Here is a 27,111-nt window from a genome sequence, read left to right as displayed (position 1 = left end):
TGTTATTTCACATTATTACACATAAATTTATTTCTGAACTTCATTGTTTTGGTTTCTTTGTTTTGTATGTATTACTTGGGTTGTTACCAACATCTGGTGAAAATGTCATGTCAATATCTCCTTTGGAAATATATTAACTGAGAACAATGGTGACGTGTTCAATACTTATTTCACCCGCTGTGTCTATATCTATTTTTGATTACCAATGTTTTCCCTAAAACTACTTCGGGCTTTTTTCTTGCTCTGTCGACCTAGATTTATTCTTCCTAGTGAATGACAAGCAAGTAGGCTGAAAAGTCCTTCCTAATTATCTAGATTATTTACATGTTTACTACAGATTTGCCAGATACCGATCTGATACACTGATGAGCTCTTTAGAATTTGTATGCTTTCATCTTGGAGACTACCATTTGTGTCCCGTGCAAAACTGAAAGTAAACATTGTCATGTTGTCGTGTCAGTCTTTCACCAGAGTTGTTGATGATGTTCACATTCCTCACAAAACAAACGTGGAGGCTGTACTTGATCCAAAACTGAAATAGTGATAGTTTGAAGCTTAAAATGTTGGGATGTGACAATTGGCGTATGAGAATGTTTTGTACATGCAAGAAACTTATGCCACAATCAATGCATATCTTATATCTCAGGCAACTTTGGCTGCTACTAGCATTACACCTAAAATTGTTCAAATTTAAACTTAAATTTAAAGACCCCAGGATGAAAAGGAAATATTTTTTTTGAGGAGTGTGATTTGTACATAACAAAAATATCATGATATTTCTTATAATATTTCTCAAATTTACAGATATTTTAGATCAATCTCTAAGGCTTTTACTGTTGGATTTTGGTGTCTTGCCATATTCCTTTTCTGTGCAACCTAACACCTTCACACGTTGAGCCATTGACTCAACATGTTTCCTGTGATCTGATTTGACATTCAGGGTCAGAGTTGTACCTTGGTGGTAGACACAGCAGCCAGGCCCATGATTCCAGTTCTCTTCCTTTGCCTCCAACCCAGATGGGTGGAAATAAGTGTCCGTCCACCAGGGCCAGGGAATCAACTTCCCTTCCTGGTTGCTATGCTTCTGGGGCGGAAGGGAATGGTGTGGGTGGTGGTGGTGGTGGTGGTGAAGGTATTGGCAAGTACTCGCCCACACCAGTAGCTGGCGGTGCAGGCTTGTCTTTTCACTTAAACCCCACCACGCTGGCCATGCTGCAGCAGCACAACTACATCCCTTATTTCAGAGGTATTTAGCATGCTGAGAATGAGACCTAGTCCAATGCAGCGAATGGACGACTTGCTGGAATCATTAGTGTCAAACCTTAGACAGAAACTAATATCAGCTAGTTGACAATCTACCACAAAGCTCTTAATCGAAAAGGGGTTCAACATGTCCTAAAAGCGGGGTTTCCATGTGTTCCCCAAATACAATACAAACATACATTGCATTCAAGCTCAAAACTGAAGAAGCTTTCCCTACAGCAGTGCCAGTCCACTCTGTATTCGTCTGAGACTAAAGGTCCTAAAGAATGGAGTGCTGTGATACAACCTCTGAATGGATTTTCAATGGCATAACTTTAAGCACCAAATTAACCATGTGTTGGAAACTCTCTGTGCTGAAATCAACATCACAAACCAGTGCTGTGTACATCTCCCTTGCATGCTGTAACCCGTGAAGAAGGCTTTTCCAACAACCTCCCATTGCTCCATTTTGCTCCCCGTCCCCCGATCTTCCTCACCCTTCAGGGTTCAAACAGGACCCCCTACCTGACCCTAAACCTAGGACATCCCTGCATCTGAGTTTACCTTCTGCTGACGGTAAAACACCCCTAGTCGTTCTATTATCTGTGTCTCTCCTCCCCCAGTGGAGCATAGTGAGCAGGTTTTGTGATGTTCTTGCCTGATTTTGTGGTGTTGGTACATTAGGTCGCCCGCTTAGACACTCTGAGTTCTCTTTCTGCCTGCCCTGTTTACTTGTGTCTGTGGTCGTGGTTTGTTGTCGTGCATTGTTTAGCTTGACCCTGACCCATGGGACATTAGAAGGGAGGCCCATTTTTGTGCTTGTCTTTAATATAAAGGTAGGGGAAAGACTGCTCTTCAAGTTGACTCCTAATAACGGTGATGTTCTTATCTCATCTTGCCTGAAGCCTGTGCAATAAAATGACCAGCCTTGACCGAAGCAGGGACAAGTTGTAAAATATGGGGATAAGTTTTGTCAAATGTCATCATCACTCAATGTTACTAAATATTAATTAAATTTAAAAAAATAATAAGTCATTATCACAATTTATCACAAATCCCACTGCTCTAATGGGCTGCATTACAGCGCCAGGATTGGTCAGGTGCCGAACCTCAACCAATCATCTCTGCTTCCCACAGCTATGCAGGTCTTATCATGAAGAGCACTGGGACTTCTTAGAATTAAACACAATTAAAGGGTTTGACTGACTTTTACGCATGCCTGTACATTTTGTATTGTAATTCATCAGAACTAATTGAAAGTTGAGTTTCCTGTGTTGCAATTCAAATTTTACAACGACATCCCTCACTTAAAGAGTTCCAACAGCAACAAGAAGTTCTTACATGGGGTGAGAAGTGTTGCCTCCACAAGCATGTCATTTAGTACAGAACCCCTTTTTCTAAGACATCCTTGCTTGGGCTGTTACTGATTAAAAGGAGGGGCTAGAAAAGGGAGCACCACGAGGCTCGGTTAAACACCGAAAATCGTGAACACGCAGTGTAGAGTTCCAGTGTACTTTCCATGACAGGGCAGAGAGGCCTAGAGGGGAGTTCTTTGATGGGGAAAATGAAAGAGAGAAGTGGAGGAATGAAATAGCCAGAGCAGGCCGAGCAGTAATTTGGGGTCTGTTTGCCAGTTGCATTGGCATACAAGACAGCGTCCCGCTGGCGTGGATCAGGCCCCAGCGGTTTCTAACACACCGTGAAAGAAGTCTATTTGCTTTCAACGACGACAGGCTCATGCTTTAAAGAGCTATCTGGTTTCTACATAGAAGTTGCTGTGGTAATAAGACTTTGGCAACACTGTATTTAGATCTGTTGTCTAACGAAGGAATCTGAAAAAGAAGCAACAAATAACGCATTTTTTATGGTCATGGTTGACAATCCTCAACCATTTATGTTATCTTATTTTTTGTGTTTTATAATGAGTGAATTGCCTCCACCTTTTGTGGATATGCAATCTGTTCAAATCAATTATTACTCGTCCTCTCCCAAACTCCCAAGCCTCCGTCTCCTCTTACCTTAGCGCCAGATGTTTTATGGAAGATCTGCTGTACATTTATGCCTACACTAATGGCACTTTGGTGTGTATGTGTGTTTTTATGCGCATGTGTGTCTAATTGTGTGTGAGTCTAAATGTGCAGGAGCTCAATCAGATCTTCACAATGTCGTTTTCGGGAGAAGGGCATGTGTTCCCTCAGCCTCAGACTGAACACTCCCTCTCTCTCTCTCTCTTGCTTACTCTGGATGTAGAGTGTTCAGTCCTTTTGGTCTTAAGGGTGTCAGTGACTCCATCTCGCAGCCTGCCTCTGATGTAACACAATGGATCGGCCCCTGGTTGTGATCATGGATACACAATAGCAACATGCATGCAGTCTAAAATATGTGAACGAAGTACTCAAAATGTAGACCAATTTAAGAAGGCCTATATATATTAACTTCCACCTACACTTAATATTGATGAAAACAAAAACATTCCAAATGTTCCTCTTATGATATAAACTTTCCAGGATCATCCATTACTTCCAGGTTAATTGTTGCTCTGCTGCTAGTACAACAATAAACAATAACCAGTTATTTTGTATTTAATCCACGTTTGTGATCATGAACACAGATTATACAAAAAGACAGATCTCTCAGCTGGGAAACCGCTGTTGTAAATGTAAATGAAGATGTTAACATTGATTTATTTGTCACGTGACTTGCATGCTTCAGTGACTACTGTAACATGCTTCTGAGCTAGATTCCAATTCCAAGCCCTCCCATTTGACATGCGCTTTGGGTAAAACAAATATAACTGGAGCTATAAGTCAGGCTTTAGTAGTTGCTGCTTGGCCATTGGATGAGTCATATGAGGTGCTTCAGACGTCTAGTAGACCTTCTTGTGGTTGTCTTCCGGAAGAAAAACCTAAAAGGGAAACTTCAAGATACTAGGGGGGGATTACATCAGCAAGCTCAGCTAATCGGTGCTCACTAGGAACATCTGGAAGACACCGTTGAGAAAAAAGGGATTTAGGCAGAAGGACGTGGTGTAACTTTATCTATGCTAAAGTGCACACATTCAAAGGATGATTTTTGTTTCTCATAACTTCAAATATTAGTGGGATTGTAGGTCAGACATTGTTTTTCGTGACATGTAGATTAATGTATTGAATGTCTCGGTTATCTAGTCACCTGCATCAATGCGATAATCAAAGCTTCATAATAAAAGTTATTAATATTATTGCCTTAACACTGCCTTATCACCTCCCAACACCCTTTGTTTTCCCCTTCACCTTTTCCCGTTTTCTCATTTTTTTCCAATGCCAACCTCTGTTCCCAACCCAAGGTAGTGAAAGTGGTCGGAGTACCCCGAGCTTATCCACCTATTCTGATGGCAAATCCCCTTCCTCTACATATGTGGCTGCTCCCCGGCATTTCCACGTACCAGGTAGGCAACAAGGGCAGCGATTGGCTTGCTTTTTCACCTTTTTTTTACTTCATGCTTTCCATCAAGTACTTCACGCTGACATTAGTGACGCTAAAACACTGTTAAGTTCTTCATTAGTATCTATTATAGAAAAGAAACTTTTTGTTTTTTTCTAATTGTATTTGATACTACCGCTTACCCATACAATAACATCAAACTGAAAAGCCCTTTTTTGTTGACTTGAGGCTGAGCTCAAAGTCTCATTGTCTCATCTAACAGGGATTTGGGGTGTACACCCACTAAAGTAAGTTTGACCAGATTTCGTTTGATGTACTTACGGAAGTCCGGTGAAACTATCAACGTGTATTTGTTATCTGCCCTCATCCAACAACATGTTTTTATTTTTATCCTAAACTCACTTATTAGTCTTATTGAGACCAGAAAAATGTTTTGGTTAAATAGCCTGTTTTGACTTGTTAAAGGATCTCATTGCTGACAACATATTATCTTTCAACTCTTTCTCTAATCTTGTGTTGTATATATTTTCTGTTATGGGGCCCTTTTATATTTTGAAAGATGTTACAACAAAAAGCTAATAAAAGTAGACTGGTTAATGCCGTCGGGCCATGGGTTTTTCCTAATAATATTATTTGAGTGTCATAGGATTGTTATCCACCAAATAATCTGCCCTTCAATAAAGAACAATATATGGATATATTTCCAACATGATGCATGAATAAAAAGTGCTTATGTTTCTGACGTGCCATAATATTTCAAACAAATTTTGTGGAATCAAGCAAGCTCCTTTTTTGCTTCTTCAAAATATCTCATCCCTCAATAACTCAAGCATCTTTTTCTCCATTCTCTCTCTATCTTTCTCTCTCATGCTGGCTTCTTTTGTTTTCTTTCCTCTGCGTCTGTTCACATCTTCAGAGACTCTGGTCAAAGATAATATCTATAGAAAACCCCCCATCTACAAACAGCATGGTACAGTCTACTCCCTCTTAACACTTCCACCTGTGGTATGGTCTCTGCACGATGTGTTGCATGTCGCCTGCCAGTCATCTGTTTATCCCTTTTCTATATCGTCCTAACTCATCTAGTCGAGTCCATCGATCTACATGCATAACGCTGCTGTGAGACTTCTGCACCCGTTGGTTATTAAATTATTGCTGATCAAAACAAAGCAAAAATATATATATATATATATATATATATATATATATATATATATATACAATTTGACATCACAAAGGTTTCAATGAAAGAAAGCAACAATTGACCCTGGCCTTTAACAGGAAGCATGATGCGTTTTTAGCCAAACCGTAATCAGCGATGTCACAGGACATGTTTTCTATTTTGTGACGAATAAAAAACACTTTCTTTTTGGGTTGTTGCTAGACTCTAACCCTCAGCTTCTGTTTGGCTTCTTGGGATTCAGTGTGGATTTGGTAACAAAGAGTGACATTGCAACGTTGGTCATGTTGACTATTTATTTTGACATGTCAGATCCTTTGGGGCTGACTTGAAATGGGGCTCTCGGGTGTTACTGTCATTTGCTCACTTTGTTGATGCTTGTCTACACTCATCGCACCATGTCATTTGTTCTGTGACTGTGTTTTCCACTGTGAGATTATAGGTACATGATTAGTGCTTAGTGTCATTACTGTAGTGCTCATCACTGTTTAAATACCTTTCTTTCCCCTGTTTCCGGGGTGTTTGTGTGTCGTGATTTATGATGGTTTTCAATGTACTCCTATGTTCCTTAATCAGCTCTATCTTCTTATTGAACAAGACATGTAAATCGGTTGCATATGGCATAGTCCTTCAGACACATGAACATGCTGTCAGCATCTTGATTGTATACACACAAGCAGACATGAGGTCATTGACAACACTGTCTGCCATAAAAAAAGTGAATCTTCAAAGTTACCTAACCAATGCTTCAGCACACAGTATGTTAGGTAATCGGAATAATGTCCAAAATAAAGAATTATTCCTTTCCAATTAAGTGGTGCATTTGGAATGTTAATTCACATAACATAACCTGGATCAATAGTATCCATCTGTTATTATACATTATTACACATAACTTTATTTCTGAACTTCATTGTTTTGGTTTCTTTGTATGTGTGTATTACGTGGCTTGTTACCAACATCTGGTAAAAATGTCATGTCAATAGCTCCTTTGGAAATATATTTACTGAGAAAAATGGTGACGTGTTCAATACTTATTTCACCCCCTGTATCTATAATAGATATTCAAACTTGGCGTGTATCATGTGTGTGTGTTTGAAACCAATACCTGGCTGGCTATAATTCTGTGGGGAACGGCAGGGGGTGTAACCCTTTTAGGTGAAATGCACTTATTGAAAGTTGCTTTGGATAAAAGTTAACAAAATGTATATCAATAATCAAATCAAAGCACTTCATTAAAATAGGTTTACCTTGGCCTGAAAACAGTTGAACACGTAACACAGTATAACCTAATTAAACACTGACTCATAGCTAGCTAGTATTGCAGAAAGAATGGACCAAACAAAAAAGGAGAGATGAGTGGTTATACTAATTTATTAAGGATTTACATATGTTGTTTATGTTCTAGAACTAAACATTAAAGCATCTAACCAAAAATCTGCATGTTTTACAACTTTTTGGTTTGTTTGAATAGACCACAGCAAAATGCCCTCTCCCTTGCCTCTTTGGTGGATTAAAGGCTAAAGTGCTTCTTGGAGGCCCTTCCAGTGTATAAAATGTGATGAAGAGCACTTCTGGGATGCTGCCCTTCTATGAAAGAAAACTAGATGCTGGGCCCTTCTGGTGCCCTTTTGGATATCCGCCTGATAGAGAAAATGTGAAGTTTCCCTTGGGTTTTCCTACAAGTGAAGTCAACATGATGAAATACTCTTAAGACTACCGGTCGAGAAAACATCCTTTTTAAAGTCATTTATTAATTCAGCTGTATTGCAAACCTTGGGCTGGTGGTGAAAATTTTTTTATCCTCTTAGAATAAAGATTATTTGAGATGGAACTTCAGCCATGGATTACACTACTCTGGTCTGAGGTTTAGATCCTCATGGGGCCATGGATATCTTTACTGACTTTCATTGTAAACGGGACTGTAGTTGTTAGCGCTGGTGACCAATGGGTCACACTCCCAAAATGTCAGTGCAGACTTGCAATAATCTTACAATGTGTAATGTTGACAGGAATGTCTTTGATGTGGTTAACTGTTGTAATGATGTCATGGTCCAGGGGTGATTTGGTGTAGAGGAATTACTTTGGCACAGGGGAGCTAAGAGGCAGGTAGTCCAGCACATTAACATCTGACTGTTTTACAGCTTCTAGAACATCCTGGCAGGATGGGGAGGATACCAAGGTGGGTTTGAATGTGTGAATGTGTGTGTGCGTGTGTGTGTGTGTGTGTGTTTTATTACTTTTCAATTCAATTTCTCTCTCTCTATGTAGAGGACCAATTGGATGATCTTGAAAAGTGAGATTGATGGACAGATGTGTCCAGAAGACGTGGACCCCAACAAATCCACCAGCAGTCTTCCCACTGACTCCTCCCAGCCTAGTGAGTAGCACATGTCAGGTTCAGCCTGGTGTAAGTGCCACGAATCAAACAAAAAGGATGTTGATGGGTAGCTCCAAGAATATGTTATTTTTATCTTGCCAGATTTCCCCTACAACAAGTCTGCATCCTTACCTGGCTATGGAAGGAATGGCATCTATAAGGTGAGCTTCGAAATCTCTGAACCAATGCAGACAATGGCTTTTAGAAAATGTGCATGTCGCAAAACAATCCATGGTTTCTGCAATTTAGACTTATGAGTTCAATCCTCACACACATATATTCTTGATTGAGTCAAGATTTTTTTTAGAAAAAAAAGCCAAAAGATTGTTTTCTGGTCACTTTTTCTATAACCAACAGCTGATCACCAGTGTCACGCATGTTACTCAGGAATTGGAGTAAGTTCACCACGCACGGCAGTTCCGCCAAACACGGGCACAAATGTCCGTTTGTGCGTTTACTGGAACGTGTATGCCGGCCAACTACAAACCCCCCACCTTCCCGGAGGTTGGAAACCTAAACACTGAACCCAATGAAGGCCACATGCCAAAACGTGAAATGGGGTATGCCCCGTGGCGGTTCTGGGCACGAGCTGTGTGTTTGAGAAGGGGAAAAGGGAGGGGCGGGGGACAGTTCACCTCTGGGTCACCCAAATGGAACGGTCGGATAAGGGGGGGGGAGCAGGGGTCGGGGGATTCACTGTTAAATACGCTAATGTAATTAGTGGGCTAAGGTCAGTCACACCCCGACTTTCGTCCAAATAACGCACATTTCAATAATGATAAATGCAGGCCTATAGTTCCTGCACATTTTGGTTTTTTATGAATTGTGTGAAATGGCCAATAAAAATTGGTAATACAAAACGATTAATTGGATTAGCCTTGACTTCTGGTCGTGACTGACAGTGTTGGGGGGGATGGGAAATCTGTTGCTTGTCGAGTCAGTGGCAAATAAAAACAGAGATGGACAGAAAAAGGTTAAAGCCATCAGGTTCCCACTATAGAAAGAAATGAAAAGAAAGAGGAGGAGAAATGAGCAAAATCTACCCCAACTTTTACCCCCGAAACGTCAGGTTATAGATTTAGTTTGTGTTTTCTGTTCTTAGTGCAATAGTGAAACAGTTAGATTCTCTTGGGTGTGTTTTCACATTTGTGTGATGAAGAATTTGTGCTTTTTACAATATTTAGGGTCCTCACTACGACTAGGCGTAGAGGAAAGCAAGAGCATCTGCATGATGTTCTAACTGGTCTATGTTCACATGTGTGTTTCTATAGGCTGCTGAGATGGGTGATGATGAAGTGGACCCAGACTCACAGAGCTGGGGAGGCATGAGAGGTGAGAGGGAATATTAATTGTAATGTTTATTTCCTGCTTTTATTAATGTTGACTAAAATGAATTGAAATGAATTGTGTCTGAGTTAAGTTCGGCGGAAAAAAAGGCTTGTAGCCCTGTCGTGGACAATTAAATAATCTCATACATTGGAATAGTATCTTGTTGCAATCGGCAGTCACTGCTAGGACCTGTGAGTCCTCAGGGTTTCATTTTTTAGCCTCTAAAATTTTACTCAACCAGTTTGTTCTTTCTTGTACTTACTTTCTCCTGTGAATGCATATGCATGACATGGAAAAGTGTAATCTGCCCTTTTCAGTTTCCTGCTAAGTAGATTCAAGCTGGCAATTATTTATAGGCTCTGTTGCGGTAGTTTGAATAATGGATCTGCTATTTCAATATAAAATTGTTTTTCCATCACAATAATTATCTCTTTGTCTCTTTTTCTTCATTGCAGAATACAAGGTAAGATTCTCCTCAATTGTCACTATTTTCAGCAGCTTTGTTTGGACCATACAATTACACTCTTTAATAATTTTACCACAATGCTTACTCTATGTGTGCCAGATCTACCCTTATGAAATGCTGGCAGTGACGCATAGAGTGAAGGTGAAGCTTCCCAGAGAAGCAGATCGCACCAGACTCGAGGTGAGCTGGAATCTTGTTCTCCCTGCTGTGTGCCATTTCCTCTTCTATCTAAAAAGCTGTTTAATAAACGCCACCCCTTCATTTTGCAGTTTCGACAAAGCTGCCAGACAGTTAAGCCAGTTAGTATTTTTGTAATGCAAGATAAATGAATGCATTTATGCATTTATCAATTCAATTCAACTTGTCACAAAAGAAAAAAAGCTTCTTTTTAATACATTCTCAAAGGCCATTGTGAGAATTTTAATAATCTGGCACCCTCTTCAGTGGACTACATGGTAGTGCATCATTTTTTATGATGATACAACACTTTAGTTGAGTTTAGAGCAGTAACAGCTTTGTGGGAAAATGACATCAATGGTGACCTTTTTGCTAAATGCGGTTTCAAGTCTCAAACTTGATCCAACCTGAGGCCTTTTCATGGCGTTATAAACACTTTCCATCTTCGTCATCGCCAGCAAAGACCCATCAATAATGAGCATTTGGGACCGATTTTTTAAATGATAGCCTGCCTTCAAAAATAGGTTCTGCTTCCCTAGTAAATAAATAATTTGTCCTGGTTTGTTTTACTTTTTCAGAGACACCTATCTCCTGCGGACTTTCAGCAGGTTTTCGGCATGACCTTGGATCAGTTTGACCGCCTGGCACTCTGGAAAAAGAACGACATGAAGAAAAAGGCCCGGCTTTTTTAGACAGGGGCAAACGAGTCTCTTAACAAGCAACAGGTTCTCTGAATGAGGAGGAAGCATAAAAGAAAACCACCCCAACCCGAATATCTATATATGCAGCACCATGATAGCCCTACCCTCCACTTGTACAACGCAATGTCCTCTGCCTGTGATGCCACGGAGGGGCGCTCTGTTGCCGGAGCATTTTCACGACATTGAGGCCGCTTCTTGAGCTTTTTGTATGCAATCTGGACTGAATGTCTAACAACCTTTCAGAAGAGGATGAGGAGCTGCATTTGCATGGCTGGTGTTGATGCTCCTCGCATCCCACAAGGTTCCTGCAACCTCCCTGCCCATCTTGGCACTTCCATAAGCCCAGGCAAAATAATGACTAATTACAATCAAAGTATTGTGCAGGGCGTCCTCCTGGTTCTAACTGTTTGATGTGCACCATCCTCTGCTCGCTGAATTTAATCTTACTTTACCAATTACTTTACCTGCTTAAGTATTTTTTCTTTTATTTATTTGTCATCTGTTTGCAGCTGTACTTTATCTTTCTCGCCTGCTCTACATCATTATAATTGTTTTATTTAAAAAAAAGTTTATTTTGACATCTTCGCCATTACTGGCAGTAGAGAAACTACAGACTGTACTCTGTACTGATATAGCACGCCAAGGGCAAAGACAGAGATGAGGAACAATTTCTCAATCCGAGATGTTGGGAAAGACTGGGAACCTCATTTTGACATGCGGCCCCGTATCTTATACAAGCATCTCATAAATCAGCAGAGGTAGGAGAGCCAGGGCTACACAGCGGCCTCAACCGGGAAGTGAATAACAGATAGGAGGAGGGTTTAAGGGGGGCCCTTCAGAAAACATACTGTACAGGGTCAGGGTTTTGGGGAGTGAAAATGTGTTAAACGTGTAGGATTGTCTGAGTCACATGCCCTCACATCGAAGAAACAAACAAATTATTTTTATAAGGTTTATTATTCTGGAAAGGATCTTGAATAAAATCACGAGACACAGCTGAGAGACGTCAGAATTCTGCTACCAGAGAAAAGACCCATTGCTCAGTGTGCAAAGCTCCACAGACCTGCAGCCTAACATGTAGGGGTCTTGCTTGATCCAAAACTCATTATTCTCGCTGTGTAATACCTTCTTGGATTGAACTTCTCATATGTTGTTTGAAAGCATTGTTGCATATTGTAAAATCTTCATATAACTTTGCTTAGTGATTTCTGGACCATTCGACAATCGACTTTTCAACTAACATACTGTGAGGTGATCGTGAACGCATACTGGACATATATGGGATATATTTGTCTGTCATGGTGTATAACTATTCGAGCATGCTTGAGGATTGGGGTGTGTTCACTGACCTCCAGTTTGAAATGTATGAAAGCATTATCATCACTGTAGTTTGAGTGATTGTTTATTTTCTGGTTGAAAATTTGCATCAAATAAAATGCCTGGTTCAACTGCTTACCTCTGTAAGGACTTTATTGAATTGCATTGAAGAAAGGATTATATTTTGAAACCTTAAGGGTTTAGTGTTGAATGAATTGTCTCATAGAGTAGAGAGATTTGGAGGAGAACCATATTAAATCTTGAGTTTGTGTCTTTTTTTCCTGAAAGTAACACACTAACTGTTGTCATCTCCTCTTTCTAATATCCATCTGCTATTAAAAGGGCTTTATCCAAACTGCAGTCACTATGGGTTGAAGTGTTTGAGTTACATGAAGTAAAAATGATCAGAATGACAGTACTTTTAGTGTTACATTTATTTTCATTTTCTTACGGTTTTCATACATGTAAAAAATGAGGTTCTCACATCTATGTTGACATAGATGTTGACAGGCTTTTGTTTATGCATATGCATGTGAGCGTGCCCTAATGGTTTACCGCAGTGGTTACCAAAATGTTTCTGTCAGGGCCTCCTTCGAGTATATTGTGACATTGTAAAAACCCCCCCAACCGCACTCCAATAAATATTTATAAAACATAATATAAAATCACTTTACTTTTCCAATCAAACGGTTTTAGAAAACATATTTTCAAGTAGATACATTTAGTTCAAATATTAAAATTGGAGTTTGGAGCTGTACAGATTTAACAAGATGTTTCGTTAAACCATTTTTATGTGTACACCGTTTCTTTTTTGTCATTTCGCTTTTTAATTGGTTGGTTATCTATTGGCAATGCTTGAGAGTTAATTAGAGGAAATTGAAATGCTCCCAACCCGTATCTTGCACCTGTGTCTAGTACTATAAAGGTCAAGTTCTTCTCTGAGAAATTTCCAAAATCTGCTAGTTATCTTATATCAACTTTAAACTTGGACTAAATTTAACTGCAGCAATGTGGACGTATGAGTTACAATACTGATGTAACTCCTATTTTAACCATTGGCTTCTTCTAAACGTGTCGGACTATATCTGTCTAACACGTGGCACTTTAAGGATGTTGCTATGTTCCTATTTTTTGGTGAACACAGTAATGGAACCAATGGTGAGGGAAACAAAAAATAAAATCCAGGTAATACAACTTTGTTTTATGTTCACCGAGTCTGTAGAAGGTAACATCATCTGATCTGTTTCAAACATGTTTTCAATCAATGTGAACTTGGACACTCATCCCCAGCTTTGCTCCCGTAGCTGTGACAGCGCTGTGTTACTGATGGGCAGGTGTCACTATGTATTGTAGCTCCTATCATCAGTGTGTTATTGATTTTACAGTCCATTTACCATGTATTATTTAAACAATGACTTTCCTTGAACCTCATCTGAGTGCTTAATCAACTTTCACATGAATATGAAACAATGTGTTATACCTAATTGCTAACAGGTCTGCACTGGTTTAAGTTTAATCTGACCTTGGCATTCTCACCCTCTCTTTTGAGAAAAAAAAATGTCATACACGTTTTATGGAAGGAAAAAAGGTACAATTTAGAAATCATCAGAGGATCTGATAGGTGTCTCTGAGACTATACTGTACACCACATTTACGTCCCACATGGTCAGGAACTCCACAAGTCCCGCCTCCTGTGACAGAGCCTACAATTGGCCAACCCCGCTGCCAATCACTTCTAGGGCTTGACAGGCGCCCCCACCGTGCTTCCATTGTCAGCGCTTTCGAGAGAAATATATATTTATTTCAAACATGGAGACGGATAAAAAGGACCACGGTAAGCTGCCAGCTGCTTTTAAAGTGTGTCATTGTGCGCTAGTTTGCTGTTCGTTAGCCGTTAGCCGGCCGTGCTTCACTGGGCACCGTGCGGAAGAGAGAGGATGGGACCTGAGCACATGAAGCGTCTGATTCCAGGACCCTATATACAACTATGGCGTTAGAAGCGGTTTATTGGCAACTTGTGTGTAATACTTATTTTTATCAGTCGCCTCAATAATAATAATACACGACTTGTCTGATGCCTTTGTTATTTATTTGTGACTTTTATAATGAACAAATTTTATTAACCTACTAAAACACATACTAATACTTTTTATGCTGTTTCATCATATAATACTTATGCTTGCCTGATTAGTAATTAATTGAAGTATACACATGAGTTGTTTCAGTATAAGTCAGAACAAAATACAAGCGTTTGAGTGTACAAAGGACCATGTGGTAAGAGAGGACATGAGGAGGAGGAGGAGGAGGAGGCGTGATTCATTGGCACACTGAGGGAGGGAGAAACCCCTGGAGACTGCAGGCTACTCCCAGCATCAGCAGCCATACAGGGGGGGTGGGGGTCCAGCTGGATGCCTGGTTCTCTGTCAAATGCCCATGATGTGAACTCCAGGCAAGAGCTCCCTGGGTCTTTGTTGAGAGGAAAATGTCCATTCATTACATTTACTTACATATTCGTTTTATTTATGTTAAGACACTTTGAGGCACACACCCCCCCCCCCCCCTGATTTAATACAACACTGTGGATGGAGGAGGGTGCTCCAGCAGCACAGTTCTGTGGGACAAATCCGATTTGCAAATCCAAGCAACTCAACAGACAAAGCATGAGATATTGAGTAATTAGGCTGGATGTGTTGATAGGATCAACAAAAAGTACAACATCATTAGCCATCTCTTCAGATGCTTATGATTTAAGCCTGCAATTTGACTCATATTTTACACACATTCATCAACCCTGTGTTTCTGCCTCCTTGTAACCTCAGGGATCCGACGGGTCATACACAAATATCAAGTTAATGCCAGTTCTGTGAATGTTACTCTTGTTTTTCTACAGTACGACAGGTACTAAAAAGGCAGCATCCCATTTTCCCAGGGACCTTACAAAACAATGTATCTAGTTTTCTTTGAAGGAGCTGTTTTCTTAAGTTGCTCCTGTAGATGTATCTATGTTGGAGAAATGATTAGATATTCCTTATGGGCAGGTAGACCCATTTATTGTAGTCCCCGTCATCACGGTATAAATGTATGAATAATGACAAGTATTACTAAAGCCCTTTGAGTCGTTGGAAGACTAAGTACATTTACCATGTACCATTTCACTTCGTAGTACTAGCTCTAAGTGTTTATTATTTTGTTTTTGTTTCGCCATGATCTAAAATCCAGAATATATGGAATTAGGTATCCAGACTAGTATGGGTTATTACATTTCTGGCATTGTGACATTCTGGCCTGGTTATGCCCTGAATTTGATTTCCATAAACTCTACTTGTTCAGTCTTTGGTTTTATTTTTACCCCTTGTTAATGTGGTGTGGGTGTGTGTGTGTGTGTATTTATGTATGTGCCTGAGGTATTTCCTTGATTTCTTGGAAGCTTCACCACAGCCAGTCACAATGTGACAATGGACAATGGCAGGCAGACACATTGTAAACATCCTGTTTGGAAAGAGAATGCAGCTCTGAGCGAATAATGTGACCTGCAGACACAAAAGAGCGAGAAGCATTAAGCCCTTAGTAAACATTATATTTTTAATTTAGAGGTTCTTGGTTCATCCACAACTGAAGTAAAATGAGATTAGTAATATAATATGCATGATCCCATTAATATTGATGTTTACCAAATATTTAGAATTTTAGGATATTTAACACAATACAACATTGTTAAACAGTAAATTAGTGCTAACCATCACCCCAAAGAAGGACAAAGATTCAAATTAACGCCATGGGGGTGGAAATCCAAGGACATGATGACACCCAACCATACATAGACAAGCCAACATGCAATGACGTAACAAGGGACATGGCTTAAATACACAAGGGAGGTGCAGGTGATTAGACACAATCATTGACACTGCAGCCAATCACAGGGGAAGACAGGGGAAGGCAGGAAGTGAAGTTACCCAGGAACACAAGAGACATGAAACTACAAAATAAAAGAAGACATGAACCCAAACCGTGACACCAACATTATCAAGTTCCATTAGGGTGAGGGGATGTGGGTTGCTGTCGTGAACAAGACAACAATATTGATATAAGCGAATGTGCTTAAAAGAGCTCCCAGTATGCTGTTATGAGACAGAAGTGAAGTGACAGAATATTTGCTATGTGATTTTTTTATATTGCGTCATACGCCTAGCCGCATCATCTGCTGTTGGTCTTCGGCAGACTGCAAAATATATTGTTCACCACTTTCTGCTGAAGGAGTTGTTTTTTGGTCGGTAGGCATGCTAAATCAGCGTGTAGAAGCACTAAAAAAGTGGAATTTGTCATCAAATGCCCGCTTTAATAGACTTCTAAACAATCTGACTTATTTTTGCAACCAGAGGAGTTGTCCCCTGAGGGCCATTCGAGAAAATTCAGGTTTAATGCACTTTGGCATTGGGTTTGCTCTTTAGAGTTAGAGGCTAATGTCTGCTTTGCACATCAGGAGCCTTGCCCCCCAATGAAGGAGAAAGCAGAGGAGAAAATAAGCGTGGTGGACAGTAAATGACAGCAAGGAGCAGTAGTGAGTCACAGAGCTGAAATGAAACCACACTTGTCATTGCAATGATTTCAGATTGTTCATGCTTGCATCACAATGCATCTTAGAACCCGTCAGTTGGGGGGGGCTAAACATTGTAAATGTATTCACAAACAGAAGCTTTGACTACATCTTTGAGTTTCCCTGAGCAGCTGTCTCCATCATTCTAGACCTGTGACATCATCACTGTTGGACATCTGGGTCCAATGTGTGTGTGTGTGTGTGTGTGTTGAGATGCCATGGTAACAGTGTGAGCGTAGATTTAAAATACAGCTCCCTTTTGTTCACCTTCATTCTTTGTCTGTTCCACCTTAAGCTCCCTTTTCCTCCTTGTCCATTTTTATTGCTCCTTTTGTTTTGTCCATTTTCTTCTTCCATCCTCTCCTCTCATTGATTATTTGTATCCCAAGTGAGCCTTGCTTAAGGATGACATTCCAGCCTGCTGTCTGTCTACGTTTAATATTGTCTCTCTTCCTCACTCTGCCGTCACAAGCCCAGGTGTTTGCCCGCAGGCAGGAACTCTGCCCTTATAGTCAGCTTTTATAAAGATTTCATAAATATGAAAGATATATTTGTCAGTATTGTGTGCATGCATCAACACCGTGTGTTTGTGTTAATGTGTCTGTATTTCGAACTGCAACATACTCACAAACACACTTGCTGAATGATGTGCTTCTGCGTCTGTGCAACAGTCAATTTCATTAAGATTGTTATAGTGTCATTGTTGGGACTGGGGTAAGCTGTCTGTGCTGCCTTTTTAGGATTTTGTGCAGTGCATTAATTGTACATCTATAATTTACATGCAGCCCATGTAAAGGAGGCATTCAATGGACACTGATGGCTGAGGAGACCACAAGCGACCTCTTATCAGTAGAGATAAGATATCTGAAATAGACAGGTTTCTACATTGATGGTGTATTTAAACTGGGGGTGTCTGGTCCCCCAGTGAACTTGAGGTCTGCTGTCAGCTGATCTCCTTCTCTCTGCCTGTCGGTGCTTGCGAGAAACAAAAGGCGGAATTTCAATGCCTGAGTGAAGGCACAGAGGTGTTGAACTTCAAGTCAGGACACAGCTGGCGCCTTTACTTTACAACTGATGTGTTTGGGTAGTTCAGCCAAACCACCAAACAATCCTCTCTCTAGCAGATCATCACACTTCAATTTCCTTGGTTATGCATATCACATTATAAATTCAAGTTTGTAGAACTTGAGAGAATAGATTTTCTCTGCCTTTTAATATTTAATTAGAAACATTTTGGGCTAGTTTGAAAAACAAGTGGTTGGTAGGAATGCTAAATTGACACATGAGCAAGTTTGTAGTTCAAGTGAAACAAACAGTTCACTGACGGCTGTCTACAGGTTGTCGGAGGACATATCATTTGTGTCTGTTTGCTTTCTAGAGACCAAAACTTGAACATATGCACCTACAGTAAACACACACATATATCCCCAGATCATTCACTAACACTTATCTTCCAGCCTCTCATACAACCAAAACATGGTAAAGTGGGAAGCTAAAAGCCAGCGACGAAGCAATGAATAGCACGTAGCAAGATGAGTAGAGGTGGTGTGCGTGCCAGCGTGTGTTATTGGATTGTGTTCCCCCCCCCTCATCATGATCCTGCACTGATTCCACCCGACAGAAAGAGTGATCATAGAGACGTGGAGTTGTGTAATAAGGGGTGTCATTTTGTCCATCCTCTGCTAAACAAGCTGTGAGTACTTTTCAGTAGTTAAACCAATACCATCAATATTAAAAGTTCAAATCTATGCACCATGTTCACCATCTTAGTTTGTAAACAGTGGACATTTTTGCTGATTGGTAAACCGAAAGTGCAGCTGGAAACGTCCAAGATCTGGAAGTGTTGATGCTGGGTACAATTATATATGTCTGTGTATTATATGTATGCTATTTTATGGATTCAAATGATTGATTCACAGGCTCATTTTAAGGCACAAATATGTTTCAAATGAAGTTTATTGTTTGGCTCTCAGTGTGCGTGTGGGTGTGTGTGTGTGTGTGGTTGTCTCAACAGGGACTAGGGGAGTTATTTTACATTAGGAGTCATGCACCATCCAGACTTTGCTGCAGGGAAGATAACAGAAAGCATCAGTGGGGAATAATTGATAGGCTAGGTCTACACGTTATGTGTGTGTGTGTGTGTGTGTGTGTGTGCTAAAACAAAAACTTTAACAGATGAATCGCTGTGTTGTGAGTCACCGTCTGAAGGGGTATTGGCTGTGTGTTTGTAGGCATGAAGTTGGTACACAGGGGAGCTGTTGTCTCACTCTTTTCTGTCTCTCTGATCCACTAAAACACGTCCATCAAACGTTCCCATTCTTACAATTGATTCTCTCTATTTAAAAACGGTAGAAGAAAACTGTGTAGAAACCAGAATGAGTCAGCTAGATTGTCATATATAATGAATAAATCCTTCAGGGGGGTATTACACGAAACCAAGGGATTAAGCTGGGATATTCAGGGTTATCCTGGAGGAATTTAGCTCCGACTTGGTTGCACGAAAGCAGGTTGAATTAAACCCGGCCAAGTGACCATGGCGATTTATTCGTTGAAGCTAGCCTGCTCCAGACCAGGCTAAGAGCCAGGCTAAGATTAACCCTGCAGCCTCATGTGTTAAACCAGCTGCCGCTCTGATCCGAAACAAACGTGTTTAACAGTTATGCCATTGTTTTCTGAATGTGTTCGGATTTATTTTTATTAACAGGCATTATTTGTCACTATTGCTGTCATCAGTTTGGTTTTAAACTCTACTATTGCAGGTGTTTAGATCAGTGGTCCCCAACCTATTACGCTTCACGGTCGATTCTTGGTCGATGCATTAGCCACCTTTCCCCTTGTCTTATTCAGTCCATTTAGCATAGCCCAGACACAAGCCTCTTACTGTGAGATGACCCTGGTAGTCCATGTGGTTCTTTAATTGTCTCGGTTAACTGCTCTGTGGTCAATTCTCCGTTTGGCAACAAGAATTCCTCGAAAGTAAGAGGACATTTTTCTTCCTAATGGATTGTCGATCTGAGTATCGTTGTCTTTCCGGTCCTCAGAAGCATGGCTTCTTCCTCTGCAAGTAAACGTTGGTCAGAAGTCTATTGTTCAACCAGCAAGTGTTCATAGGTTGTCTTAAAAGGCAACCAAAATGTGCGCCTCCTTTCAAGCGAATCGAATGACGTCGGATGACATGGAGCGACAAGATTTTCGGTAATATTTATCTTTATGTCTCAGTGACGTCAGGGATGTTTGTATGGTTTCTGTGCATGATCTCTGTTTTGTTGGTATATTTGATTACATTGATTTTTGTGCCTTATGAACACCATCCGTAGACATTAAACCACCTGCAGGTGCTGTAGCCCTGCTTTATTTAAAGTTATGAACTTGACAACCCCAGTAACCCACTGCTGCCCTCTTACATTCAAGCCAAGATTCTTCAGGCATTAGAACATCTGTCATCTAAGTGAACTATAGTAATTAGATAAAAGGAGGTTAGAGCGTAGAATCGGCTCATCTGTGTCTTTGGATATGTCAGACTGAAGTGTGGAATGCAAATAGATGTTGAATGTGTTCAACTTACATTGTGTCATCAGTTTTCCTGCCAGGGCTCATACAGAGCTGCTCTTCTGTTTTGGTGTTCACTTTGTGTGTTACACCAACACACACACACACACACACACACACCGTTGATCATTATTCCAAACTGCTGCGTCCCACCATTCCTTCAGCAGCTGATCCTCAGCCCTTGAGGTCTCAGGGTGAAGGCAGCAGAAACAACCAGAAGTCCCATACAAAGAGAGCAGTCTGACCCTAGAGAAACAATTCGCTCAGGGAGAAGAAATATGCACTTTGACACACAGCCTGCTGAGCAGCATGGATTCACACAAATCCCAGCCCAGACCTGCTATATGTCCATGCATTCCCTCACAGCAAAATGCAAGTGAAAGAAGACAAACTAAGTCCTTTATTGGGCCGCAGCTATGCTGATATGATGTAAGGTGATCTGTAGTCAAAATGTCTCCCAGGACATCTTTTTATAGGAATGAAATGCTTTGTCTGTATGTGTGTGGGTGTGTGGAGCAGGTGTGTAACTCCAGGTATTCAGTGCCTCAGGCGTTCCGTTTCCTCTCCCAGTATTTCTCTCTTTTATCTTTCCCGCCCTGTCTTCACTCCGAATACATTTATGTTTAGTGTGGTCGAACGCTTTGAGTCATGCTTATTATTCTAATTATATGTGGGTAGAGAAAACATCAAATTCTTCTCATCATTTAATTTGAAAATAAGCTTTTAAAAAGTAAGACCGCATTTCCTACTGTCATAAAAAAAACGTCAAGAATATAAATACATTTTATTCATGGAAGTGTTTAACGTAACTAGCCATAGGTGACCTGTGAGAGCAAATAGTGAATGACAGATTTATAAAGTAATTTCCACTTCTCTGAGTAATTAAGTCTCAGCAGGCATGTATATTTTTGAGTCCATTCCCTGTTCTCAACTCCCCATCCCTAATTCTCACAGTAGTTTCCTTCATAAATCAGTTTGGACTGTGTGACTGGTCTCAGCAGACACTTTAGTGATGTTATTTATGTAGGGAAAACAGCTATACGATAAATAGAGACACGTTTTAAAAGGCGATGCAAAGTGTGTCATAGATGATATATTTTAAGTCAATATTCTATATTTTGTGTATAAGTGCAGTTACAGATTGCATTTGGGTTGACTGTGGTTCAGAGGAAAGGCGTTTCGATTCCCAGCTCTCTTATTCTGCATGTCAATTTATCCTTGGCAAAGACACTTGGCCCAATATTACTCCTGTAGCTGTGACTCCATGTATGAGTGTTAGTTTCAAATTAGATGCAAAAAAAGTGTGTCATGATTTCCATGTAATTGTGGCCCAACATGTCAAACATACTGTAGTTCTGTAGAGTTTTAGATTTACTTTATTCAACATTAAATTTAAATTAGAATTAAATTTTAGTCTAGTTTTAGTCACATAGCCATATTAAACTCCTTTGCTTCCCTTCTCAGGCCCAGGGACCCCCATGTGTTGTGTCTAGACAGACAGGCAGTTTATTAATCATCCATGGGAAATTAAATTGCCATGAGCAGCACAATGCAATCACAATATACAATGTATTAACACACATAACAGCATAGAATTAACCAAACCATGTTGCTCCGTTATCTGTTATTACAGTCAGAATCTTTTCTTTTGAAATTCCCCAGTCCTCTGTGCATCGGTCAACACATGTTCTTATACACGCAGTATGTGTTTTACCCCGTTTTGCTGAGTGCAATAGTAGCATGCACTAATGGCAAGGAATGCTGCTGTGATCCCTTTTTGTCCAGCCTAATTGTAATTTTGCGTGCTGTGGTGAGTCTTTCTTTAAATGGTCTTTAAATGTCTACCTTTCGGCATTGTAAAGTTTATAAATTAAATGAGTTATTTTTGTTTTCTTGGGAACAGTCAACCTCTCATCAATGGTCAGCATCATTTGAACAAAATCTTCGTCCTCAACCGAACGGGCAGGTAGGCCAGTGCGTCCATTCCACCGGGCAATAGCCTCTTCTTTGCTTTGTTGTTCGACTGAGTCAGCTTTATACTTCACTGGTAAGGAGAAGTAGGCTTGAATAGATGACGCCATCCTCTCTGGATCAGGCTGCTGTTTTTCTGGTCTTTCCGGTCTTGTGTCTGGGATCTAGGTGAAAAAACGGTGGATACAATTAGTCTTTAGGATATATACATATCTCCTAGTTGTTACAATGTAGTTGTGCCACTAGGCGGCACTCTAATGATTTGTTGTATAGCCTAACGGTGCAAACCAATGACAACAGCATGACTGTTTTGATATAAAGACAAGTGACTAGATAGCCTGCTATCTAGCTCACTAGTCCAGTCTGTTATGCTATTTCTACACGCCCACTCAAAGTGATGGAAGCACATGATAAATGATTTGATAGCACAATACAACTTCGGAAGCGTTCCCGGCTATAGAGCTAAATCAACCACATATCCTCCATAAGATTGACGGCTAGATTTGACAGTGGTGCCAATGGTACAATGAACAATTGCCTAAATAGACAAGGATATGTAAAACCAATCGCATATTAATTTATTTTTCTTGATAAATGCAATTAAGCTTACTTACTACTTACTAGCGAGTTATCGATAGCTAGTTTAAGTTAGCTATGCTACTTCATGGTTAGCTAAAATTATCTTAAAAAATCGATATTTAACGTTATTTATCCAGGTTGACATCCTTTACACTCAACTGCCCCTATCTTAACTTAACGTTAAGTAATATATGCTTATGACAAATAGCTAATAAGCTAGCTATCATTGACAGTTACTGGCGAACTTACCGTGGCATGAATTTCAGGATGGTGGGCTTTCAGATGCCTTTTGAGGTTCGTCGTGTTTTTCCCACTGATTTTAAAACCGCATGATTTGTCTCCAGTTATCATGCCGCATAGGGTTTTCTTTTCCGTCACAATATATTTGAAGTGTGTCCAAATATCCATTATTTTTTTACGTCCAGATGGTTGAACCAGTCATTAGGGCAGCACTTGCATGTCTGGGCATGTCAGGGAGGACGTATGGAAACAGCACCCTGCAACACTCAACCAATGATGTTAGGTGCATGCACATTTTGGGGGGGAAAAAAGTATTGTGACTCCGTCAAACACCAAAATGTTCATCTCGTCTCGTTAACGAAAGTTAGCATAGATTTAGTCATAGTTTTTATATTTTAAGATCCGTTTTCGTCACGTCTTAGTCTCGTATTAGTCAGGGGAAAAAGGTCGTTAGCGAAAAGTTTTCGTCATCGTTTTTCGTCAACAAAATTAACACTGGTTTGCAAGCTGGACGTCCTGCATAAAAGGATAAAAAAACGTAAATGCTTAACAGTTTAAACTAGTGCTGAGTGTTGAGACTACCTTTTAGCATTTTTGTTTCAGTAGCTGCTACATGGTCTTCGTCCATCGTCTTTTGTCTTGCATGGACTCCATGTATTAGGCAAACATATTAAACTCCATTTTCTTATTACCTTATCATCACTAATGCTTCTCTTTCTGCCTCAAGGATGTAACTCTGGGCCCAGGTCTGCAGATTTACCATACAACGTGTATCTTTTATAACATGCGTTTCCTTTACCTTTGAACCGCTAAGTTGTCAGGGGTTTTCGTAGTGCCAGCTTTTCTGCTGGCATCACCACGAAATAGCCTGGCAGAGCTGCCCCCATTGATTTCACAAGGAATCAAGGGCTTGCTCGATCCATTCTTACTCTGTGACCTATTATGTCATGCATACTATAGCATGCTGGTTTTGTAATGGACTCACTAAACAACATCAGAGAGGTTCTCTTGTTCTAACATTTACTCATGTTTAGAAAGACAGGGTGATTCGTTGATTAAGTCCATCTAAAATGCCATTCTTCAGACTCTTGCGGCTGTTCCCGATCTGGCGGCGATGGCTACATTCCAGATCCGTCTACAGCTCTGTTTGGGGAATCCCGTAGCGTGTCTGGGCCGAGCTGGAAATGTGAGCCGTAAACTGTGTTTTGGACCGGTCCTGGGCACTCTTCACAATTAAATGTGCCAGATTTGCTCCACAGAACAGCATCATGATCAGATCCTTGGACTGACAGTGGTTCTAGATTGACATCTGTCTCAATGTCTGATCTGCTTGCCCACTCTCAAAAGAAGTCCAATATATCTTCCACATTGCTTGGCTGTCAGATGGACAAACAAACAAACAAATATGGGGCTAAGAGACTGAATTCTGCTTTACTGCTGAACCTTTTTTTTTATTTAAAATGGCTCTACTAAAATAATGTATGTGTCTATACATCAAACAGCTTTTGTGGGAGAGGAAGAATGACTCTTTGAAAAGCATTTAAGTTGAAGCTATTGATTCTGTTGCTGAACATGGTTGGTTTTACTAACATGAATGATGTGTCTTTGATGTTCGATTGAAGTGTGTTAGCTGTGTAGATATCTATATAACTTATGAGTGGGTGAGAATTGTGTTTGAGCTGCTGTTTGAGTTCCTAGTGTTCTCAAGGAAAGAGAAGAGTGACAGACAGAGACGTTTTGTGTTGCTTTCAACAAAAAAGATCTCTCAGCTTATAAAAAATAGATTATTTCTACATTTCTAACAAATAATATACTGCAATGCAAACGCATATGGGCACACTGCAGTCTTAAGCCTACTCTCCATACTCACATCCCCGACTGTTGGGGCCGAAGATGATAATGATGATGGAACTTCCAGGCCTGGATATTAGAGCTCACTCTCTTCTCCACTGTGACACGGTGTGACTTGAGATTTATAATAGCTTGACGTCAGCACCCTACTCTACTTTCTTTTCAGTTCAAAGTTCAGTTTGCAGTGTGTGCGTGTGTAAAATTATACTGTAATGCACTAAGTGAGAGAGAGAGTTTTTTTTGTTAAAAGTTAGTCCCAGAGCGTGTGCTCTTTGGTTTGGTGTGTATGTTACATTTGTTTTGTTTACTGTTTATTTGAGTTAAACACTTTTCCTACTGTGTTGCAGGGGGGGGGGAGGGGATTTTGTTAGGAAAGAGACCCATGGGTATACACCACCCGTAGCTTAAAATTATATCCTTGTATCTCTCAGACATCTTGGTTCCAAAGCATTTCTCAGCCTAAATGTGACCTATTTGGCATCAATGCAATGTGAAATATCAGGACATTGTTGTGATACTAGTATTCATAAACATACGCAAAAAAACGTATCTATGCCAATAAAACCAGCTGACCACCGGAGCTACGTAGTCATTGCAGAGAGCCAGACAACTATACATGAGTGGACGGTATGTCCTCATCCTTTTAATTGGAATCACTGGATTGTGTTTACTGATCCTGTCATTAAAAACAGGCTCAAGTCAGATATACAGACCCACACGTTATTGTGCTTGCTACTGGGTGTCTTAGCAAAGCAACACGCAGCCAGCTGAGGTCTGGACTCCAGAGGAATTCCTGCAGACCTCACCCCACAAAGTGTAGCATCCAGTGTGTTCAAACGTCAAGCCCAAAGATGCATACTGCTTCCTTCTGATCATCAGCAGACGATTCCATATGCTGCTTCTGTGTTTATTATCGCATATTCTTTTTCACAAAAGATGGAAGATGAAATTTGACAAAAAAGAATGACTCATGTTGCCCCATTTGTTTACATGTACGCTGTAGTTTCACATAGCTGTTACTTTGTACGTGGAAGTTAATACAGGAAAAGTCATATCTTCATAAAAGCATAATAATCAAAACAAACAATATACATCTCTTAGTTTACTTTCAGTAAAGCTGACTTACAAACACGTATCTGCCATTGAGAAAAAAGTGCCGTAGACACCTGTTACTGATAAATGGGTTTAAAAGAACATATCATTTGAAGCATTCTTTCTATGGCTTTCACTTCAATGACCTTTGCACTACACCATTTTAATGTTGAAAGAAATGACAGCTCCTGAATCGGAACCAGACGGTTTCCAGGTCCGTCAAATGTGCTTTTTGGGAGCCATCCTAACACACACACACACACTTGTCAGGTGTTATGATCACCATGTTGGGTGAAAGGACAGCCCTCCTGGGCCAGCAAAGAGCAGTCTGACAGCATACACAAAGGGAATGAGTTACTCTCTGTAAATGCAGAGTGGAATCATGCTTGTGTGACTGTTAAACCTTGAAACCCGGTAGTTTACTTTTACAGCAAGAGGGACATATTTAGTCACTCCATCACTTCACCCCCTCTGAAACAATTTTTGTATAACCTTAAACTATAAGAAAAACATTTGTACGATAATATATCAGCTTGACGTTAGCTGTAGCTATCATTTCTGTCACCACGTCCAAGAGCCGCTGCATGTATCTGAAAGCTCAGCAAGAACTCAAGAGCTTTTTTTAAATGTTCCCGCAGTTCTCTTGTAGGTTTACCTAAATTCACAGTATCGTACATTCACAGCTTTCCTGCAGTAACTCTAAAACTAAAAAGCATGGATCAGACACAGATGAAAGAGAAGGATAGCTTTGCGCAAAATACAGGCAGGTTCCAAACCAGAAGATCAGTCATAAGGCAAACAAATCCCAGAGGGGCAGGCTTGGAATCCATAGACAAGGACTGGCCGGGTCAGAACCAGGAAGGCTATAAGGCAGGCGATTAAACCCAAGAAGGAGCAGGCTTGGAATCCGTGGTCAAAAGACAGTTCAGGAGAAAATTATACCGGGTAACCGCTGGATAACTTGGCAAACTCACGACACAATCTGGCAGAAAGTGACAGGCTTAAATGCTCAGTGGCTGA

The 27,111-nt window shown here is 40.4% G+C and overlaps 2 protein-coding genes across 10 annotated transcripts in view; both read left to right on the top strand.

Moving 5' to 3' along the window:
* The window catches only part of ablim2 (actin binding LIM protein family, member 2), a 45,942-nt gene extending 33,589 nt beyond the window's left edge, over window positions 1-12,353 (top strand). For 2 of the 8 annotated variants that reach the window (XM_062561986.1, XM_062561983.1), the window contains 10 exons: window positions 941-1,246; window positions 1,747-1,818; window positions 4,568-4,669; window positions 5,582-5,635; window positions 7,990-8,027; window positions 8,117-8,225; window positions 8,328-8,386; window positions 9,497-9,557; window positions 10,010-10,200; window positions 10,776-12,353. In XM_062561986.1, coding sequence (XP_062417970.1) covers window positions 941-1,246; window positions 1,747-1,818; window positions 4,568-4,669; window positions 5,582-5,635; window positions 7,990-8,027; window positions 8,117-8,225; window positions 8,328-8,386; window positions 9,497-9,557; window positions 10,010-10,200; window positions 10,776-10,889 — 1,106 coding nt within the window. In that variant the 3' untranslated portion in view covers window positions 10,890-12,353. The remainder of the gene's footprint in view (window positions 1-940; window positions 1,247-1,746; window positions 1,819-4,567; window positions 4,670-5,581; window positions 5,636-7,989; window positions 8,028-8,116; window positions 8,226-8,327; window positions 8,387-9,496; window positions 9,558-10,009; window positions 10,201-10,775) is intronic. The other 6 variants (XM_062561995.1, XM_062561991.1, XM_062562000.1 and 3 more) reach the window with 6 other exon arrangements.
* A 1,614-nt stretch (window positions 12,354-13,967) lies between these two features.
* The window catches only part of afap1 (actin filament associated protein 1), a 58,887-nt gene continuing 45,743 nt past the window's right edge, over window positions 13,968-27,111 (top strand). Inside the window, exon 1 of one of the 2 annotated variants that reach the window (XM_037480433.2) lies at window positions 13,968-14,049. In XM_037480433.2, the coding sequence (XP_037336330.2) occupies window positions 14,025-14,049 (25 nt within the window). In that variant the 5' untranslated portion in view covers window positions 13,968-14,024. Of the gene's footprint in view, window positions 14,050-22,289; window positions 22,325-27,111 lie in introns of those variants that run through there. The other variant, XM_037480434.2, reaches the window with a different exon arrangement.

This window comes from Pungitius pungitius, chromosome 1, assembly GCF_949316345.1.
Source record: "Pungitius pungitius chromosome 1, fPunPun2.1, whole genome shotgun sequence".
Taxonomy (NCBI): Eukaryota; Metazoa; Chordata; class Actinopteri; order Perciformes; family Gasterosteidae; genus Pungitius; species Pungitius pungitius.
Note: the sequence above shows the minus strand (reverse complement) of the source record. Positions and strands in the feature narration are given on the sequence as shown.